This window comes from Pseudophryne corroboree, unplaced genomic scaffold, assembly GCF_028390025.1.
Source record: "Pseudophryne corroboree isolate aPseCor3 unplaced genomic scaffold, aPseCor3.hap2 scaffold_620, whole genome shotgun sequence".
Lineage (NCBI taxonomy): Eukaryota > Metazoa > Chordata > Amphibia > Anura > Myobatrachidae > Pseudophryne > Pseudophryne corroboree.
The window spans coordinates 42376-60949 of NW_026970216.1; the positions used below are offsets into that span (position 1 = coordinate 42376).

Here is an 18574-nt window from a genome sequence, read left to right on the forward strand (position 1 = left end):
GGTGGACATGATGGCATCCCGCCTAAACAAAAAACTAGAGAGATATTGCGCCAGGTCAAGGGACCCTCAGGCGATAGCTGTGGACGCTCTAGTGACACCGTGGGTGTACCAGTCGGTTTATGTGTTCCCTCCTCTGCATCTCATAACAAAGGTACTGAGAATAATAAGAAGACGAGAAGTAAGAACGATACTCGTGGTTCCAGATTGGCCAAGAAGAGCTTGGTACCCAGAACTTCAAGAAATTATATCAGAGGACCCATGGCCTCTACCGCTCAGACAGGATCTGCTACAGCAGGGGCCCTGTCTGTTCCAATACTTACCGTGGCTGCGTTTGATGGCATGGCGGTTGACTACCGGATCCTAAAGGAAAAGGGCATTCCGGAGGAAGTCATTCCTACGCTGATAAAAGCCAGGAAAGAAGTAACCGCAAACCATTATCACCGTATTTGGCGAAAATATGTTGCGTGGTGTGAGGCCAGGAAGGCCCCAACAGAGGAATTTCAGCTGGGTCGTTTTCTGCACTTCCTACAGTCAGGAGTGACTATGGGCCTAAAATTGGGTTCCATTAAGGTCCAGATTTCGGCTCTGTCGATTTTCTTCCAGAAAGAACTGGCTTCACTGCCTGAAGTTCAGACATTTGTAAAAGGAGTGTGCCTCCAGTGGCACCTTGGGATCTCAACGTGGTGTTGAGTTTCTTAAAATCACATTGGTTCGAACCACTTAAAACCGGGGATCTGAATTATCTCACGTGGAAAGTGGTCATTTTATTGGCCTTGGCTTTGGCCAGGCGTGTATCAGAATTGGCGGCTTTGTCTTGTAAAAGCCCTTATCTGATTTTCCCTATGGATAGGGCAGAATTGAGGACTCGTCCTCAGTTTCTCCCTAAGGTGGTATCAGCTTTTCATTTGAACCAACCTATTGTAGTGCCTGCAGCTACTAGGGACTTGGAGGATTCCAAGTTACTGGACATGGTCAGGGCCTTGAAAATGTATGTTTCCAGGACGGCTGGAGTCAGGAAAACTGACTCGCTGTTTATCCTGTATGCACCCAACAAGCTGGGTGCTCCTGCTTCTAAGCAGACTATTGCCCACTGGATTTGTAGCACAATTCAGCTTGCACATTCTGTGGCGGGACTGCCGCATCCTAAATCAGTAAAAGCCCACTCCACGAGGAAAGTGGGCTCATCTTGGGCGGCTGCCCGAGGGGTCTCAGCTTTGCAACTTTGCCGAGCTGCTACTTGGTCAGGGGCAAACACGTTTGCTAAATTCTACAAATTTGATACCCTGGCTGAGGAGGACCTGGAGTTCTCTCATTCGGTGCTGCAGAGTCATCCGCACTCTCCCGCCCATTTGGGAGCTTTGGTATAATCCCCATGGTCCTTTCGGAGTTCCCAGCATCCACTAGGACGTCAGAGAAAATAGGATTTTACTCACCGGTAAATCTATTTCTCGTAGTCCGTATTGGATGCTGGGCGCCCATCCCAAGTTAAGGATTGTCTGCAATACTTGTATATAGTTATTGCCTAACTAAAGGGTTATTGTTATGAGCCATCTGTTGAGAGGCTCAGTTATGTTTCATACTGTTAACTGGGTATAGTATCACGAGTTATACGGTGTGATTGGTGTGGCTGGTATGAGTCTTACCCGGGATTCAAAATCCTTCCTTTTTGTGTCAGCTCTTCCGAGCACAGTATCCTAACTGAGGCTTGGAGGAGGGTCATAGTGGGAGGAGCCAGTGCACACCAGGTAGTCTAAAAGCTTTCTTTTAGTTGTGCCCAGTCTCCTGCGGAGCCGCTATTCCCCATGGTCCTTTCGGAGTTCCCAGCATCCACTACGGACTACGAGAAATAGATTTACCGGTGAGTAAAATCTTATTATTACAGAAAAGAGTCACATTTTCTCCTTGCTCAGTCACTACAGCAATCTCTTATCCTACTCCCTTCTCTGTTGGTACAAACTAATGAGGAATATATATTTTTCCACTGAGGGAGTCAGGAGCCTTCAGCCCCTATTATACTCCTGCTCACCCCTAACATTCAGAATCCTGCACATTCCCTGCTGATTACCTGTACTCTGGCACTTGGATGACGACCTTCTCTCTCTAAGTAGTCGGGTCTGTCTGGCATTAGGGGCATAGAGAGAAGTGAGGGTGACATATTTATAATGAATTTTCCCAACTAGAATCCAATATCTACCATTGCAATCCACCCACTTGCTTTCCAGGTGAAAGGGGCGGGATCTATTAGAAAGGATGGCTGCACCACAGGAGATAGAGCATGCTGGGTAGTTATTGGTAAACTGAGGGGGAGACTGCAATGGAACATGTGATTCCTGAATGGCTTCTGGTCAGCGAAATATGTTATTGCAAGACGTCTCTTACGGGGAGAATTAAGACCTTTTATATTAAGACTTAAAAACGTCACCGTGATAGAGAGAGATCAGATCATGGTATGAACATCTAGGATCATCTGTGTAAAGTCTAATAGAGTCTGTAGGACGTGTGCATACTTCACACTATCAAATCACATAAGAAATAAAATAGGGAACAAATATGGGAGACAAACAGAAATAGCATCCATAAAGGAGCTAGAGATTCCGTCACTAGGGTACCGTGACAGAAAGGTGGAAAAAGGTGGCGGTCGGGCCTAAAAGGGAAACCCACCGACTACCCCAAGTAGCCATACGAGAGTGCAAAATCTAATCATAGTAACAACTGTACAAAGAAATCTCAAATCTCAATATAACCAATGTATCCAAAGGAGGTAAAGCCCAAGAACATGGCCTGATATCCAATTTAGGTTCTACCAACAGTTATAAGGGCAACAGGATGTTACATGAATCAGTCATGCTTTACCTGAACACCCAAACATTCTAGAAAGGTATAATGAAACGTAACAGTGAAAAGAATTTCAGACCATATAGCAATTATATAGCACAGGAAATAAAGATAAAAGATACATTTTATACCCATAACAAGAGCAAATAAAAATAGATCCATGCCCGGTAACTTAGTCCCAGTTGGCACATGTTACAGTAGGAAACAAACTCTGAGTGTCTATAACAGTCTTACTCCTTTAGCATATTACTTCGAGATGGAAGACAACTCCTCCGGGATTGGTTTAGGTAAAGTGTCATGAAGGACTGTCAACAGGAATGTCCCACTTTTTCAGAATAGCAGGGCCATCCTCGGGTGAAGGTATCACTGTGAAGGCGCTATTTCGCATTACAATAACCTTAGTAGGAAAGCTCCATTTGTATTGCAAATTTCCTTGGGTGAAATAGACGCCTTTTGGCCAGCGTCATAGGAGAAATATGTAGAAATAGCGCAGATTATTCAGGCACTCAGCTGTGGATGAGGAAGACAAAGCGGCTAGTAGAATGCCTTCTTTAATGTGAAAAAGTGGACCCTGAGCAGAGTGTCCCTCGGTGCTTGGATAGGGGCCTGTTTGGACTTTGTGCATCTACGGATCCTATCAATAAGAAGGTCCACTGCAGGAGCCTTCGGTGGAAGTTTCTGAAAAGAGGACCGTGGCATAATCATAAAGCTCAGCATTTGTAACAGAATCTGTAATGCCCATTATTCTGATATTATTTATCCGAGACCAGTCTTCTAAATCAATGACTTTATCACGAATAGAAACTGGGTCTTCCTGAAGAGTGTCATGTGCTGAAATCAGATCTTTGTGAGATGCAACAATCTCTTTTATCTTAGTCTGTACGAGTGCCAATCTCACTGATATCGGACCTTAAAGCTTGAATATTAGAGTTAAGTTCTAAGGTTATTTCAGTCCTTAAATGTAGATAACATAGAATGTATAGAGTGTAGAGTAACAGGACCATCTAGAGTGTCTTAAGACGTCTTCAGCCATTACAGCTGGGCTGTGCAATGGACAAGAAGATGCAGATGATGTTGTAGCAGTCTTAAAAGGACCACCTGAATTCGAGGTACCAAAGAGATGGACAGGTGGAGCCGATTTGGTACCTTTTTAACCTTTTTTGGAGGCATGGTAAGCTATCAGGTAGGGTAGATAAGAAGCCACTTAGTGAGGAGAGATCCAGAAAACACATCTGGATGGACTCAGCCAACGACCCTCTTAGTTGTTATTTTATATACTATCAAGTGTGGTACATCCCTGCAAAGGAAGATCCAATCTCTTTCTCATCAGACTCTGCTGTCTTCCCTGCACTCTCACTCAGATGTTCACTGCTGCCAGTAGCACACGTATGAGAAGCAGAAGTATGGCGGCAGCTGTATAGATTCTGATATGTAATTCTCTGTATCATACTTACCGTACACACATCATCCTTATTACTAGTGAGAGAATAGAGGTAAGACACTGATGATGGGGGTGTAACAGTGTATTATAACCTAGCAGATGATGATTACAGGGTATTATATGGTGTATTGCATGCAAAGTACCTTGGGGCAGATGTATTAACCTGGAGAAGGCATAAGGAAGTGATAAACCAGTGATATGTGCAATGTGATAAAGGCACCAGCCAATCAGCTCCAATATGCAAATTAACAGTTAGGACCTGATTGGCTGGTGCCTTTATCACCTTGCACATATCACTGGTTTATCACTTCCTTATTCCTCCAGGTTAATACATCTGCCCCCTTGTTCCACACCTACTCTGCTGTAGCAATACACCTCATATAAGGGTGAGTAACACATGTAGAGGCTTACCAGCGTATGAGCACACATATAAAGGAATGCTTCCTTACCAATGCTTCCAGGAGTAACGTTAGGAGACATTTCTCTGATCCATCAGCTCATATGACTGATGTTATTGTTCATCTAGAATCTCCAATTCATACGATATGTTCCCCATATATTGTTTTACATTGGTGCTGACATAGGACTTGGCGAGTGACTACATCTCCATTTATACTTCATGGATAGTTACCAGTACGAGAGAGAGATATATCTAAGTCTTATTATAATATTACATTTGTTATTGTGAGTGTTCTCAGGAGGGTGGACACAATGATAGTCTGAGACACAATATTGTAAAGCCTTCATTAAAAATGATGTTTTATGATACACACACATTTACAATTAATGGGCCCTACACACTAAAAGATTATCTGTCCAATCTGGCTGATTGGAAAGAAAATCTGAAAATGTATGGGAGCAAATGGCAATTCACTATTTGCTCTCAAACATTGGAAAACAGACAAAAATGGACTTTAAGACAATTTGGTTAAGTTTGTTTCATTAAACCAATTTATCTGAACTGTTTTTGTCCATTTTCTTGATTTTGGTAGCACATTGTTGATTGTCATTTGCTCCCAGCCATTGCCAGATTTTCTTTCCAATCAGCCAGATTGGACAGATAATCTTTTAGTGTGTAGGGCCTTTAAGTGTCCCAGAGAGTCGTCTTCTCCTATTGTTTACAAGATTAATATTGTTACAGAAAATGTCACATTTCCATAATGTATTTTATTTCCAGCAGATGGACACACAAGCAGGATCTCAGAAGGACATCTAATGTTATCCCCGGATTGTGACATAAAAGATAATGACAGTAGACAGGATTCTCCAGGAGCCAACCCCATTACCCCAATTATACATCCAGCTTTGTCAGCTGATCCCTCTGATCCTGGGAAATGTTCTCCTGATCACTCTGATATTGGTGCATCTGTTACAGCTCTGAGAGTAGATACAGTGTTTCCCTGTTCTATAGATGCCAAAAGTTTTACACAGAACGCAAAGCATATTAACCCACACACAGGTAAGGCAGGTGAGAGGCCATTTCCATGTTCTGAGTGTGGGAAATGTTTTGCAAAGAAATCACTTCTTGTAATACATAAGAGAGTACATACAGGTGAGAAACCATATTCCTGTTTTGAGTGTGGGAAATGTTTTACATACAAAACAACTCTTGATGCACATAAGAGATGTCACACAGGTACATCACCATTTCCATGTTCTGAGTGTGGGAAATGTTTTGCACGGAAATCACAACTTGTTATACATCAGAGACATCACACGGGTGAGAATCTATTTCCTTGCTCTGAGTGTGGGAAATGTTTTACACGGAAATCAGATCTTATAAAACATGAGAGAAGTCACACAGGTGAGAAGCCATTTCCATGTTCTGAGTGTGGGAAATGTTTTGCACACAAATCAGATCTTGTTATACATCAGAGAAGTCACACAGGAGAGAAGCCATTTTCTTGCTCTGAATGTGGGAAAAGTTTTACCCAGAATTCTCAACTTGTTAGACATCAGAGAATTCACACAGGTGAGAAGCCATTTCCATGTTCAGAGTGTGGGAAATGTTTTGCACACAAATCAGGTCTTGTTACACATCAGAAAAGTCACACAGGTGAGAAGCCATTTCCATGTTCTGAGTGTGGGAAATATTTTGCACACAAATCAGGTCTTGTTACACATCAGAGAAGTCACACAGGTGAAAAGCCATTTCCGTGTTCTGAGTGTGGGAAATATTTTGCACACAAATCAGATCTTGTTATACATCAGAGAAGTCACACAGGTGAGAGGCCATTTTATTGCTCTGAGTGTGGGAAATGTTTTACCCAGAAATCACAACTTATTACACATCAGAGAGGTCACACAGGTGAGAATCCATTTTCTTGCTCTGAGTGTGGGAAATGTTTTACCCAGAAATCACAACTTATTACACATCAGAGAAGTCACACAGGTGAGAAGCCATTTTCTTGCTCTGAGTGTGGGAAATGTTTTACCCAGAAATCACAACTTATTACACATCAGAGAACTCACACAGGTGAGAAACCGTTTCCATTTTCTGAGTGTGGAAAATGTTCTGCACACAAATCAGATCTTATTAAACATCAGGGAAGTCACACTGGTGAGAAGCCATTTTCTTGCTCTGAGTGTGGGAAATTTTGTTTAAGTAAATCACACCTTGTTATACATGAGAGAAGTCACACAGGTGAAAAGCCATTTTCTTGCTGTGAGTGTGGGAAATGTTTTACACAAAAATCACACCTTGTTATACATGAGAGAAGTCACACAGGTGAAAAGCCATTTTCTTGCTCTGAGTGTGGGAAATGTTTTACACAAAAATCACACCTTGTTATACATGAGAGAAGTCACACAGGTGAAAAGCCATTTTCTTGCACTGAGTGCGGGAAATGTTTTACACAGAAATCACAACTATTTACACATCAGCGATGTCACACAGGTGAGAAGCCATTTCCATGTTCTAAGTGTGGGAAATGTTTTTCACACAAATCAGGTCTTGTTACACATCAGAGAACTCACACTGGTGAGAAACCATTTCTATACTCTGAGAAATAAATCACTCTTGTTGCACATAATAGTCATCAGGTGAGTTAACATTTTATTCTAGAGTATACTGATCATTGCCATGGAATGTTTTTGAAGGTTCTTATGCTATCTCCCATGCTTTTTGCAATATACATGCTACCGCAGGGTGAAACAAAGAGATGTCATGTCCTTGTCTACCACTGCTATGCAGATGACCTGTCTTTTGCTCCGGGTACTAAGAACCCAGTACCTATCCTAAATGGTTGTCTAGCTGAGCTCCAGGTGTGGGTGATGCCAGTTGGCTGTGACTCAGTCCTGGTGAAACAGGTCCTTATGATAGAAGCTCACCAACAAAGGGCAGGGCTACAGCTCAGCTTTGCAAACCAACCAGACTTGCGCTTGGGGGTTCAGAGTTACAAAATGCTGATCCTGTGCGTAATCTTGGTGTCCTGGATGGTGAAGTGACACTTAGACATCGGTATCTGCCACAATCAGATCCTCATCTGAGGAACATAGCCAGACTGCAGCACTTTTTTTCCCTCAGAAGATCTACCTACAGTCATACATGCACTTGTATCATCACGCATGGACTACTGCAATGTCCTCTACCTGGGTCTCCCAGCAATAGAATTAAACTGCTTACAGCTTGTACAGAATGCAGCAGCCAGGCTGTTACCTAACCAGTTGTTCCTGCCACATAACACCCATTCTCTGCTCCCTGGCAGTAGTGGGGGGAGATGGGGCGGGTGGCAGTAGTGAGGGAGATGGGGCGGGTGGCAGTAGGGGGGAGACAGGGCAGGTGGAAATAGTGGGGTGACAGGATGGGTGGCAGTAGTAAAAGGACACAGGGCAGTGGCAGTAGTTGGTAGAGATGGGGCTTGTGGCAGTATTGGGGGGAGATGGGGTGTGTGACAGTAGTGGAGGGAGACAGTGCGGGTGGCAGTAGTGGGGAAGGCGTGGTGAGTGGCAGTAGTGGAGGAGGATAGGGCAGGTGTCAGTAGTGGGGGGATACAGAGAGTGTGGCAGTAGTGGTGGGGAGACAGTGTGGGTGGTAGTAATGGGGTGGGGTGGGTGGCAGTAGTTGATGAAGACGGGCTTTGGAAGTACTGGGAGGAGATGTGGCAGGTGGCAGTAGTGGGGGGGATACGGGGCGGGTGGCAGTAGTAGAGGAAGACAGGGTGGATGGCAGTAGGGGGGGAGACAGGGTGGTGGCAGTAGTGGGGGGAGACAGGGCGGATAGCAGTAAGGGGGGAGACAGGGCGGGTGGAAGTAGTGGGGGGAGACAGGGCTGATGGCAGTAGGGGGGGAGACAGGGTGGGTGGCAGTAATGGGGGAGACAGGGTGGTGGAAGTAGTGGGGTGGAGACAGGGTGGGTGTCAGTACTGGGAGGAGACAGGGTGGTGGCAGTAGTGGGGGGAGATGGTGTATGGCCGCAGTGCAGTACCAGGGGCTGCTGGAGGCAGTAAAGAGGTGTATGGGTCCCACACAGAACCGGTTGATAATTAGACTTAATGATGATTATGCTTCCTTATTTCTAATTAATCCCTTGTATCTGTTACTGTTATTTGCTGTGTCAGCCTTTATGTGTGTTCTGTGTAATAATCCTGAAAGTAGTGCTGCTACCGATCTCATATCATTTGTAGTAACTTGGAAAAGATGAGATATGAGGTGCACTCTGGAAGCTTATAGTGGGTTAATCAGAGATGAACGCAGATGTGACATCACGCAGCCCCCCCGGAAAATGGTCCCGGATGCCCGCATTCACCCCTCAGGGATGTGACCGCAATGTGTGTGTCTGCGCGGCCGCTGCCAGCAAACTGCTGCGGGCCGCTATTGCGGCTGGGTCTGAATGACCCCCATAGGCTGTGCATAGAGTAAAGTATTTTTTAAGTTTAAACTATAGACACAAATCTGTGTTAAAGATTAAATAAAGTAGTTTAAAAGTAACAGATTTCCAGTGTGATTCTGCCTATGCTTCCCCCCCCGGGACCTGCCAATGTCCGCTTATTACCACAGTTGAGACCTGCCATCGTCTCCACACTGCTACTCCCGCATCACCTGACCTCCTGAGTGCTACAGGATACGGCTTGTTTCCATCATACCTGCGGTGCTGCAGACATCTGAGACCTGCCATCGTCTCCACACTTGCGGTGTTACGGACATCTGAGACCTGCCATCGTCTCCACACCGCTGCTCCCGCATTGTCTGGCCTCCTGACTGCTACAGGACACGGCGTCTGTTCATTACCAACATCTGCGGTGAGCTTCTAGTGTTATGTGTGGGGGTTAGTGAAGCAGTACGTTGGCTTGGAGATATCAATATCTATCTCACTAAGGGTGGCGTCTAATTTCTCTTTAAAACATACTCTTTCCAGTACAACCTATACGGAGGCATTTTAATCCATGGTGGACTTTGATCTCTAAACAGAGTTTGAAGTGAGACGTCTCTTCATTTATACTCTGTATTAGACATGGGACATTCTTATTAATTACTAGGGATGGTCAGTCGATCTTATGCTCCTTAATCAGCTATTTTCTTGTTCATTGATTGTATGTATCATTTTTTAAACATTTTAATAAATTGTATTGATTCATTCAGCACCTTGCGCTCTCTTATATAGTTATTATAATTATATCATAAAATATACTGTGTTTTTAGGTGTTGCAGACACCTTATATGGGAGCTGCAGTTTATGTACTAATTTATTAGTGTGAACACATTTATTGTTCTTAATTTATTATAGCGCCTGTATTGATTTTGCTTTAATAGTAACATCAATTAGTTGTTATATTGTTGTTTTCTGTATATACTCAGGCAGCTTTAGCATGGCATCACGGAGAGATATTAGCGATAGGAATACAAGACATAATTTAATTTTCAGCATTTTCAAATTACGCTGCACAGTAGCGCCACTACACCAGGTAGACTAGTAGCGCCACTACACCAGCATCCCCCTTTTATACATTACAGCAGACAGCGTCCCCCTTTTTACACATTACAGCAGACAGTCCCCCTTTTTACACATTGCAGCAGCCAGCCCCCTTTTTACACATTACGGCAGCCAGGCCCCCTTTTTACACATTGCGGAAGCCAGTCCCCCTTTTTACACATTGCGGAAGCCAGTCCCCCTTTTTACACATTGCGGCAGCCAGGCCCCCTTTTTACACATTGCGGCAGCCAGGCCCCCTTTTTACACATTGCGGCAGCCAGTCCCCCTTTTTACACATTGCGGCAGCCAGGCCCCCTTTTTACACATTGCGGCAGCCAGGCCCCCTTTTTACACATTGTGGCAGCCAGGCCCCCTTTTTACACATTGCAGCAGCCAGGCCCCCTCTTTACACATTGCAGCAGCCAGGACCCCTTTTTACACATTATGGCAGATGGTGTCCCCCAGAGAGAGAAAGAGACAGAGAGGGATATACTTACCTTCTCTCCGCTGACAGGCTCCTCGTGATGGCATTTCCCTCTCTGTGCATGCATCGGACAAGGAGGAGGAGGGAGGGGGACTGGAGCCGCAGCAGCGCTATGTCATTGGTAGTAAGCGCCGCTGCAGCATCCCCCTCTCCTTCCGTATAGGCTGCCTGGCGCTGCTGTGGATGCTGGGATGGAGGAACTGCATCCCAGCATCCACAGCAGCGCCGGGCAGCCTATACGGAAGGAGAGGGGGATGCTGCAGCGGCGCTTACTACCAATGAAATAGCGCTGCTGCGGCTCCAGTCCCCCTCCCTCCTCCTCCTTCTCAGCTGCCTCCGGCACTTCTCTCTCCTCCAGCACGGCGCACACAGCAGAGGCGGCATGTAATGAGTCAATTTGACTCATTATATGCCGCTGGCCGTGCGCCCACTTGGCACACACGTAGTTACGGCCCTGGTGGTGATAGTGAGTGTTTTCCTGAGGTGGGTGTACATATTCTGTGATGTTTTTGATCAGTTGTTGGGGGGGGGGGGTAAGACACATGATTTAGAGGGTGAGTGGGTGTGTGTGTGTACGGTAGAAGTGGTAGCAGTGTGTGCTAATAGTGAGTGTTTGCCTGAGGTGGGTGTACATATTGTGTTTTTTGTGGTGCGTTGTTGGGGGGGTAGGTTAAGTTACATGTTTGTGCAGTACAGGGGTTTGGGGGCAGTAGACAGCGGAGGCTGGTAGAGCTGGTATGAGGGTGATGGGTGCAGGAGTGGCGCGTCTTGGCTGGTGGTGTAGTCAGGATGGGTAAGGTGTTGTGTGTGTGAGGAGGTGGAGGAGAAGGGTGAGGAGTGTGGTGTGTGTAAGGTAGAAGTGGTAGCAGTGTGTGCTGATAGTGTCTGCCTGCGGTATCTGTACACATTGTGTGAGGTGTGTGGTCTGTGGTTGTGGAGGTAGCAGGGGAGGGGGGGTAGGGTAAGTTACATATTTGCAGCGGCCAATGTGTGTGGCTGGAGGTAGGTGATGGGGAGGAGGGGTTGTGTGTGCAGGCTGTGGGGGTGTGGGGGTGCGGGTGGGTGCCGTGCAGCGGCCGATGTGTGTGGCTGGTGGTAGGTGCTGGGGAGGGGGGGTTGTGTGCGCAGGCTGTGGGGGTGCGGGTGGATGCCGTGCAGCGGCCGATGTGTGTGGCTGGAGGTAGGAGCTGGGGAGGGGGGTTGCGGAGGGCGGCTGTGGAGCAGGTGTCTTGCGGCTTTCGTCCGGCGTATGATGTGTGTGGCTGGAGGCAGGTACTGGGGATGGAGGTTGCGGAGGCAGCCAGGGTTGGTGCGGGTTAAAAGAAAAAGAAATACCCAAAGGTATTGCTATTCCCAGGCGCTAGATGGGTGGTTCACCACAGCAGCTAAACAAGAAATGGGGTTGGTCAGACCCCCAAACGGTATAAGTAAACAAAGAAGTACAGCGCCTAATGGTCACAAATGCAAACTTGGTCACATGAAAACATTTATCATTTTATTAAAACATAATTTGAGTATATGAAAAAGTAATTGGATAAAGTGCACATAAGTGGCAACTGCCACATGAAATCATATATAAATCAGAAATGGTGTTTTTCCCGTATTGTAAATCCTTATAGGAGGTTAATATTGCATGGAACCTGTTCCTATAAAAGTCCCCTTTGGTTTGAGGGCCCAGTGTCCTATCTGTGAGTTATAGTTACCACCAGCATCCCTTGAGGTAACTAGGCGAATCTGCGTCCGCAAACGGCTGTTCCTCAGAGGGTGGTAGCTGTAGATCCTCCACGGTATGATAGGAAAGTCTTTTAAGAGTCCAAATGTTGGAAAACCACAGCGGGGGCTTGGTCCAGGTTCAATCCTTCCAGTGGCTGGGAAAAACACTGTCAGGCAGGTCCCACCAACGCGTTTCATTGCATACATGCAACTTTTTCAAGGTGCTAACAGTCCTGCCAGTAATGGTTTATATACTCTACCAACATGGTTGCTCATTAGCATGTGTAATTGGTTGTGACCACCTGGTGCATTATGTGACCAAAATAATGACAGACATAGGAGTTGGAACAATAGTATAAACATATACACAAATCACTATAATAAAAAGCATTTTTAATAAAATATAAGAAATAAAAACCTAAATCTTACTGAAATCTGATCACATGACCACTATCATTATCATTTGAAAAAGGGAATCAGGAAAAACTGGATTATTAATCCATATCTAAAGGGTTGCTCACATAGCTGTTGAACTAGAAGTCTATTCCACATATTTGGAGAGATCACAATATAGTGAAAGACATCCCCTCACTGCGGATTCTAATAGTATTAAGTAAACTATATCCAATGGGGAGTCCAAATACATAGAGAGGGTGACGCGGACGGGACGCCGTTCTCACCGCGTCATCCCTCCACGTCAGCATGCACTCCTGTGTATCTCAATTACCATAGTGATGCTTGCGTGTCATCCTGGGCGCGTCATCCTGTCACCAGGCGCCACGTCATCTGCTCATGTCTCCATAGTCAGTGACGCGAATGGGGCGTTACTCCCATCGTGTCATCCATCTGTATCCATCATGTTGAGGGGTTGTCATGGTGACGCTACCACGTCACTACACCCGTGCACCAGACCGATACAAAACGGCCCCAGTGCTGGAAATAATGAAACATAAAGATATAGCAAAGTGGCACCAGTATCCAGGTGGCACATTGACTCCCCATTTTCGGAGGGTTACTCCACAATTGTAGCAAATATAAGTTGCCATGGTGACATCTATTATCCGATGTCTCCTAGGCAACTGATTATCATCTCAAAAAAACAGATTTAAACACGTCCTTTATAATAAAATAGATCTCACTTTTTTCTGTAAGACAGCCGTAAATTTAGCAAATTAATCTCCATGAAACCACCAATCATTTAGACCTAACAATAAGCGAATATTTATGGATTATAATGTATAATAGGTCAACACATATAATATAGTAGAATGATACGGTAGCCTGATAGTAATACTTTATAAGAGAGGTACATTCAATTAATAGACCAATCACCAATATTCACAGAGACCATACGTATATCTCAAACTGTTAGATACTTTTCCCATATGGACCACCCACCTAAATTTATGCGAATTTATATATATACAGATAATACTCATTCAATTTGGACAGACCCAGGTTGTCTAAAACAATAATACGTACTAATTAATATATATATACAGCCCATACGGAGAAAGGGGTGGAGGGAAGGCAACCAAGAGGGAAGGTTCAGAATCACAATACTGGATTGAGTTCGACCATCTCATTCAATCCAGATGGATAGACAGTATCTAGTCTATACATCCAGTAAAGTTCTTGTTTGCACAGGTTTTTGTATCGATCCCCACCTCTCTTAGTCACTGTAACATGTTCAATTGCTATCAAACCCAGAGAGCTAGGGTCACCACCATGTTTGTCTCTAAAGTGTCTAGAGACACTATACGTGGGAAATTTATTTATAATATTTCGACGATGCTCCATAAATCGAACTTTAATACTACTAGTAGTACGTCCCACGTATTTTTGATTGCAACCACATGTAAGAAGGTAAACTATATAGCTTGTGTCACAGTTCATAAAACTGGCTAATGTATACTTTTCTTCTCTATCAATAGAAATAGTTAAAGTTCTTCTGGGAATATGCTTACATGTGGTGCATCTTGTAGCCCCACAGCGATAAAAACCCTTTGGTCTGGAAGGTAGCCATATATCTTGTGTGGCATCCCCCTGTATGGTTGTGGGTGTTTCTTTTAAATAACTGGGGGCAAGAATGTTTTTAATCGAACGGTTTTTCTTGAAAATAAACTTGGCTTTAGAAGGTATATTTCCCCTAAGTATGGGATCTTGATTTAATATATCAAAGTTCTTACAAATAATTTTCTTCATTTGCAGTGGGATTGAGTTGGCAGGTTGTCGGGGAAGAGGCTTCGGTGCGGTGAGTTGCGGGTGTCATTAAGGGTGCGGGTGGCTGTGTGTTGCGGGAAAACCAAGGGTGTGTGTATGGGGAGGTGTTGTGGTACCGTGCACGGTAGGGCGTCCGTCCAGTGATGGTGCCCTCTGATGATGGTGGCTGGATTGTGTGGCTGTCCACCTGGGAACTGGTCAGAAGCAGGTGACTCCGCCCAGGCGTGTGACTCCACCCAGCGTTACAGCCAGGCACAGTCACAGACTTGGTCTAATATATAGGAGATTACAGCTGAATCTGTATACAGTTTATATACAATCAGAAATATTGTGGCTACATTTTATCTGATTATTATTGGCATAACTGTTTTTATTGTGTTGAACTCTAATAAATATTAGAAATATTTTTATTTATATACCATCAGTGCTCTTTTATGTCTCTATTGAAACTTAAACAATCTATATCGTCTAAGGCATCCAGTTGCCGCATAGGAGCTGCTATCTAATAATCAATATATTTGGTGCTCATTTAATACATGTAACATTGCATTAGCGCCTGATTTAGCTAGGTGATTATATCTTGCATTTTGTCACCTCCCTGACGTGACAGGCTCAGCTGTCAGTCATGCAGCCCCACTGCGCCCACTCTCTCTGTACTCATACATACATGCCTTTCTGGGAGTGTCTCGTCCTGGGTGTCAGTCATGCAGCCCCACTGCTCCCACTCTCTCCGTACTCATACATACATGCCTTTCTGGGAGTGTCTCGTCCTGGTCAGTGATGCAGCCCCACTGCGCCCACTCTCTCCGTACTCATACATACATGCCTTTCTGGGAGTGTCTCATCCTGGCTGTCAGTGAGACAGTGTCTCTGGCACAGCTGTGTAATCATGATGTGAGTGTGTGTGCTGAGTAGAGAGTACTGCTAGCAGCAAGTCTCACAGCTTAACTGCAGTGTAGCAGTGTGGTGGGGGTGGGGAGAAGGGGGTTGCTACACCAATGAGACAAGGAATGGAGTAGTTGGATGGGACTCACACAGCAGGTGGTGGGGGTGGGGAGATGGGGGTTGCTACACCAATGAGTCAAGGAGAGGAGGAGTGGTTGGATGGGACTCACACAGCAGGTGGTGAAAAGCTTAAAAAGGAGGAGTGGTTGGAAGGGGAAGGAACTGGTAGGTTCAGAAGGGATTAGTGAGGGTGAGGACTCTCAAGAGAAATTGGAGTGGGATCCCACAGGTATCAAAGTGTGTAAAGAGCAGCTTTTAGGAAGGAAATAGGTGAGCCAGTCTCTGTGGTTGACCAATCTTTACCTCATGCGGGGAGGCTCTTTGGACTCTTCAGGTCCTGGGGAGTCTGTGGATTCTTCTTGCCCACTACCTGGTGGTTCTGTGGTCATCTCAGGCCACAAACCTCCCAGATGCCAGGCCTCCAGATAAACATGAAATGGTCATGGAGGTGGTCCTGGGCTCTGTGCAGGAGGAAAGTTGTGACCCTTCTGAAGGGGCAATGGTGGACATTGTGAATGGTGAAGGGAAGGTTTTTGTGGGTGAAGAGGGAGTTATCCCATATATCCCAGAAGCATGGGTCCTCAGCCTATATGATGTGCCACAATTAATGTGGCTTCTGTCTTGTCCGGCCAGCTTGATTTATGGGCTTTGTCATTTTTTTAAGCAGGATAAAGGCTGAGTTTTGTATTTCTGCAGTAGACTAGAATAAGCCCATACAGTCCACTTCCATTATACCACCGGAATGTGACGGACAGTGACCATCGTGTCATCACTTACCTGTATGCTTACACGAAACAGAATGATGGAAAACTTACAAGGTTTCTTTACATCTTCTGGGGTGCACTGCGAGATTAGACATTATGGCATAATTACTCAGATGGGAATATAAAACAGATAAAAAAATAAAAGCTTTAATGCAATAATTAGATGCAAACAAAAGCTTTTATTATGAAATCATACAGAGGAGTATCCGCACCATATAGATGTAACATACAACAAACCACCGCAGATGGAACCCGGGTGACTCTAATGCACATGGTAATGTACAGGGTATATATGGATAGGATCTTGTATCAGAAAACACTCGGCACTCCTTATCAAGATGTGTGTCTGCAACAAGTTAGGCAAACTAGAAGAAGTGAAAACACGTTCCAATGGCCGCCATATTGTCGTGTAGCAATACAGATTGTGCAACCTGGTATTAGACATTCACATTTACACAAAGCACAAGAAACAAAATAAACAGCAGAAAAAAGACCTAAGCATTTGGGATGTATTATTTAGGAACTAAATAGAGGTACATAAATGAAAAGCGTAACAGTCATCAGCCTGCTTGTGAAGGTCTCTAGAGTGGTGGTCTCTTGGACTCTGCAAGGCAGTGAGTTCCATGGTCAAGGCTGCAAAACTAAAAGTTTGACCCTTAAATGAATGACAGGAGATTCTTGGTACTGCTGGTAACAGTCCTTCATCTGTAGAAACAAGCAAGCAGGGCAGTAAGGAGGCAGAAGCTGCTTCTAGTACCTTGGACCATGTAATGTTGGGCTGGGAAGGTCAGTTAACCAATTATGAAATAGATTTGTCATCTTACAGGCAGCCGGTGAAGGGAGTAGAGAATGGGTGTTATGAGGCAGGAACGGGCTGGTTAGGTAACAGCCTGGCTGCTGCATTCTGTACTAGCTGCAAGCTCTGTAATTCTTTTGCTGGGTGACCCAGGTAGATGGTATTGCAGTAGTCTATGAACTTCCGAGGGAATCAAGTGTTTGATTCTGGCTATGGTCCACAGATGGAAGAATGAGGATTTGTATGTGGCGGATACCTGATGTCTGTGTCAGCCACATACCAGGACAACACAAAGATTCATCACATGTTCAGTATTTTGCAATTCTGAGCACCAAAGCATAAATCCAGATGGTTGGTAAAGCTGTAGTCTTGTCCTTTGTTGGTGAGCTTCTATTATGTTTCACAAAGACTGAGTCACAGCCAACTGGCATCATCCACCCCTGGCGCTCAGCTAGACAACCATTTATTGGTATTAGGTTCTCAGTACATGGAGCAAAAAGCAGGTCATCTGCATAGCAGTGGTAGACCAGGCCATGACGTCTGATTATATCACCCAGTGCTAGCATGTATATTTTATAAAGCATAGGAGATCAGATTCACCCTTGAGGAACATTGGACGATAGTGATGATTATACTCCAGAAGATTTAAATGGTTCCGTACTTGGGTAATGTCTAATGTGTTCAACAAGAGCGGATTTATTTCTCTCACAGCATGAAAATGGCTTCTCACCTGTGTGACATCTCTGATGTGTAACAAGATGTGATTTCTGTGTGAAACATTTCCCACACTCAGAACAGGAATACGGCTTCTCACCTGTGTGACTTCTCTGATGTGTAGCAAGATTTGAGTTGCGTGCAAAACATTTCCCACACTCAGAACAGGAAAACGGCTTCTCACCTGTGTGACTTCTCTGATGTGTAGCAAGATTTGAGTTGAGTGCAAAACATTTCCCACACTCATAACAGGAAAACGGCTTCTCACCTGAGTGACTATTCTGATGTTTAACAAGAACTGATTTCAATGCAAAACATTTCCCACACTCAGAACAGGAAAACGGCTTCTCACCTGTGTGACTTCTCTGATGTGTAACAAGAGCTGATTTCTGTGTAAAACATTTCCCACACTCAGAACAGGAAAACGGCTTCTCACCTGTGTGACTTCTGTGATGTGTAACAAGAGCTGATTTCTTTGTAAAACATTTCCCACACTCAGAACATATCAGTGGCCTCTCACCTGCCTTAGCTGGATGATGGGTAATAAGCTTTGTGTTCTGTGTAAAACATTTGGCATCTACAGAACAGGGAAACACTGTATCTACTGTCAGAGCTGTAACAGATGCACCAATATCAGGGTGATCAGGAGAACATTCCCCAAGATCAGAGGGATCAGCTGATAGAGCTG

At 44.8% G+C, this 18574-nt stretch overlaps 1 protein-coding gene across 1 annotated transcript in view; it reads left to right on the forward strand.

Moving 5' to 3' along the window:
• Window positions 1-7957, forward strand: part of LOC135035893 (gastrula zinc finger protein XlCGF26.1-like) — a 46472-nt gene extending 38515 nt beyond the window's left edge. The window contains exon 2 of the mRNA XM_063954389.1: window positions 5454-7957. Within this exon, the coding sequence (XP_063810459.1) occupies window positions 5492-7288 (1797 nt within the window). The 5' untranslated portion in view covers window positions 5454-5491 and the 3' untranslated portion in view covers window positions 7289-7957. The remainder of the gene's footprint in view (window positions 1-5453) is intronic.
• The last annotated feature ends 10617 nt before the right edge of the window (window positions 7958-18574 follow it).